Raw genomic sequence first — 3,671 nt, 5'->3', positions numbered from 1 at the left:
GAGGGGGGTCATACGTAATAAATAATTGTGAGCCCCTCTCTTTTGAGGGGGTGTCATCCAAAGTGTCAATTCCAGATGTACAAATAGCAAAATTGAAAAAAAAAATGATTCTAACCTACTGAAGAAAAATTAATTTCCTATCATTTTCCAAGCTGTTAAATTTCAACAAAGTTAGATGGCAAGTAAGATTTTTATCCGCTGTGTGAATTTTTTTGTCCAATTAAATGGATGGAATTGATATGAATGATAGATAAGTATCATTGTTTTAAGGAATAAAGTCCTTGTCCCGGCTTGAGGACAGGGCTGAAGCTGGCTGGCGCCCCTCCAATAGGGGGGCGCCACTGTCCCTAACCCTGACCCCGTCCCTAAGCCGGGACAAGGAGCAGGGCTCTTGTTTTAATGTTGGTCAACAATAAGTAACCTTTTAATTTTGAATGAGTGAACAATAATCGAAAATAAATTTTCGATGATTGCTTATTTAATTAACTCTGTTTCAGTGCTACATTTTCATGTTTCTCGGTACGTATTATCGACCTTCCCTGTTACAAATAGAACACCATTATACTTTCGTGTTCTCTGTCTTTGGTTTCATGAATAACTTTATTGTAGTTTGAAAAACAGTTCAGCGCAATTCAATTGTATTCGAGGAGTAATGTTAAGGTAAATAAGGCCTAAATGAAAATTAAGAAAAATACTGCACATTTCGAAAATATAATTATAACGAATAAACTAAGCCTTACTGTCAATAATAATAGATAATAATCATATCCTTCAACTAAAAAAGGAATAAAGCAGGAACGCATAAGAGATATCACATAACGGCATAAAATCTGTAACTGAAATGAAGAAGCAACGAAAGAGAAAAGTCGCAACTCGATATTTCATTTATAGAATAATGCACGTGTAGAAATAGCTGTAATTTCCTCAAACAATTTGTTTCCTCGAAATTCTCCATTAATACATTCCTTCTCCAAATGACAAGCTACTATCAGAACAAAATGAACAAGGAAAATGCTAGATGAACATAGGGGGCTACATAATGGACACTCGACGCCTCGCGATTGGTGAGACGCCTTTGGGCCTGAGGTGCGGCAGGCGTCTCGGCCAATGTCGAGGCGCCACGTGTCCATTATGTAGCCCCCGATGTAGCTCTTAATGTTCATGTAGCATGGTCCATCGCGCTAGCCTTTTTCAATTATGAGGACAATCACTGGATTCTAACGTAAGTAGACTATGGTTTTACAACCCAGAAAAACGGGGATATTTTTCTGGGGATCCCGCAAACACTAGTTACACGTCATCCTCAAACCTTGCGAAAATTTGCCAGGGACCCAATATAGGCTTCTCTTGAATTCGTAGGAAATGATGAGAAGAAGCTATAATAGTCTCTCTTTTTGATAAAAAAGAACTAGTCACATTTGATGTTCCGGTAAATCCTCCTTACAAACAGATTAGAGCCCAAGTAACCAACAGCACCTGGAAATCCAAGAGAAACAATCCCGTTAAAATAATTACATGAATGGAACGTGCTTATAAATTCTGATTAATACTTATTTTCAAGGAAACAAATTCATATTCTTAAGGGAATGGTTAATAAGTTCACTAAGACACGAGAGACAGGAAGGCGGTGTAAGAAAAGCTATATGAGTTATTACACTTCATACTCATCGCAAAGAATCCCTAAGCCAAGAGAAAACATCAGTGTATACCCAAAGTAAAAGCTAGTCTGGAAGAACCCTAACATCTTTGTCTTCGAATAGTAGTAATATATCGAGTACAAGTAGACGTAGACAGTTGTCGAGGCCGCAGACAAGAATGAAGTCCATTGCCAGTGATAATTCTCAGCATTTAGAAGGAAATATGTTGCCACAATTGTCACACAGGCGGTAACAATAATCAGAATCAGGAAAACTAGAAGCATAAAGTCATATACGTATTAGACCTGCCAACATGAAGCAACGGAAAGGAGAATTTGAACAAAAAGATAAAGTATGAACTCAACTGGTTTTCCGTTCAAGTCATATATTACTGGTGCAAGCCCATTTCTTTTGTTTCCCTTTTCTTCTCGGACAAATAGTTCATTTAAATCATTCATTAACTTGTAGTTCCAGAATAAACTGAAAACAAAATAAATCATATATTACCAGGGCGATCCTATGACTTTCAGGGCCTAAAGCGAACCTGTAAATGAGGCCCCCCAAAATCAGCGTAAAATATAAAATCCAACGGTGTATTATTATGCAACATACTGCTAACTAGGGACGGATTCAATATTGAATTCAAGACCGAGTTAAAAAATTTCAAATTGAACTAATACACAAAAAAAATAAAAATAAAAAAGTTATACATAAAAAACCATTTTTACAAAAAAGAAAAAAGGGGGTTTTCGAGCCTGAAGCCCCCTAAATTTATCCCTACTACTAACTTAACAATATAATAACAAACAAATATATTAGAATTCTACTTCTAATGAATTTCAGAAAATGTAAGATTATTTATTTCTAAGCTTTCAAATGTTTGATCACTGTGATTTGCATTACTATGAGGGTAAAAACTACTACCAACACGTAAATCCACATGTTGAAATAGAATTATGTAAATTTTAAATTGAATAGAATTATCACTTTACCAAATAATATCTCCAAGGCCCAACACTAATCAATTTCATAAAAAGCTATAAATTACCAACAAACTAGTAGAAACAAACTACTAGAGTGAAATATCAAAAATTACACTAACAAAGGAAGAAAAAATGTGCATTCTACCTCCTACCAAAGATCAAGTGTGAAATTTTAGCTATTTTATATTCAAATAAACCAAATAAATCCATAAATACTATACCCAATAAATTAAAACAATGAAATCTCAAATATACTCAAAGAAATTACACTAACAAGAGGAAGAAAACTGACCTCTGATAATATATTTCCTCATGCAAGCCGTATAACACCAAGGGAAATTTAAAAAAAAAAAAAAGCTGTATATGAGAGGAAATGATTTCTACTTGAGCCTAATTTTTTAAACTAAAAATGGCCCATATTAACTATCAACCCAAACCAAACAAAAGGGCATTTAATTTCTATCTTCTTCTTCCTCTGGTACTAGTTGTCTGGTTCTTTCCGTCTTCGGCTCTTCCGCCCCTGCTAATGCAATGCCCAGCGGCTCTAAACATTTCGACGGACCCCTGACTCGTCGTCGGTCCAATTGGAGCATAGAAGCGAGAGGCGAGCTGGAGAGGAAAATGATTTCTTCTTTCACAGTTTACTTTCTTCATTTAATTGGAAAAAGGAAAAAAGAAAAAAAAAATTTGGCCATAGAAATGAGACCCCCTTCAGCTTTGGCCCTGAGGAGCAGGCCTCATTCGCCTCGCCTCAGGACCGGCTCTGTATATTACTGGTGCAAGCCTATTTCTTTGTTTCCCTTTTCTTCTCAGACAAATAGTTCATTTAAATCCTTCATTACCTTGTAGTTCCAGAATGAACTGAAAACAAAATACATCTCAATGAATATGCAGCCAAAGGGAAGCAACCTTCCCATCATAGAGACCACTGATGGTGTCAGGTACCACTTCTTCTCAGGAATCGGCCGTGGAATGGTCTTTACACGGCAAGGATTGTTTGGAGTACCACTCCAATTTCTTCCAATAATTGTACCGAGAAGTGCCAAGGGGG

The 3,671-nt window shown here is 36.4% G+C and overlaps 1 protein-coding gene across 1 annotated transcript; it reads right to left on the bottom strand.

Annotated features, from left to right (window-relative positions):
• Nucleotides 1-837: 837 nt before the first annotated feature.
• LOC111381796 (transmembrane 9 superfamily member 1-like) lies at nt 838-1,954 on the bottom strand. Its single transcript, XM_023005630.1, has 2 exons — nt 1,669-1,954; nt 838-1,476 (listed from the first exon to the last, which is right to left on the bottom strand). Exons 1-2 carry the CDS (start codon nt 1,919-1,921, stop codon nt 1,409-1,411), a joined length of 321 nt encoding a protein of 106 aa, XP_022861398.1. The 5' UTR covers nt 1,922-1,954; the 3' UTR covers nt 838-1,408.
• Between the last annotated feature and the right edge of the window lie 1,717 nt (nt 1,955-3,671).

This window comes from Olea europaea, chromosome 3, assembly GCF_002742605.1.
Source record: "Olea europaea var. sylvestris chromosome 3, O_europaea_v1, whole genome shotgun sequence".
Classification (NCBI taxonomy): Eukaryota; Viridiplantae; Streptophyta; class Magnoliopsida; order Lamiales; family Oleaceae; genus Olea; species Olea europaea.
The sequence above is the reverse complement of the archived record's forward strand: the minus strand, read 5'-3'. Positions and strand labels throughout refer to the sequence as shown.

Excerpts from the sequence above, each read along its gene's own strand:
- LOC111381796 (XM_023005630.1), bottom strand. The coding sequence starts at position 1,921 with ATGCTTCTAGTTTTCCTGATTCTGATTATTGTTACCGCCTGTGTGACA. Across the intron at positions 1,477-1,668 it reads TGGCTTAGGGATTCTTTGCG|GTGCTGTTGGTTACTTGGGC; the intron begins ATGAGTATGAAG and ends TTGGATTTCCAG.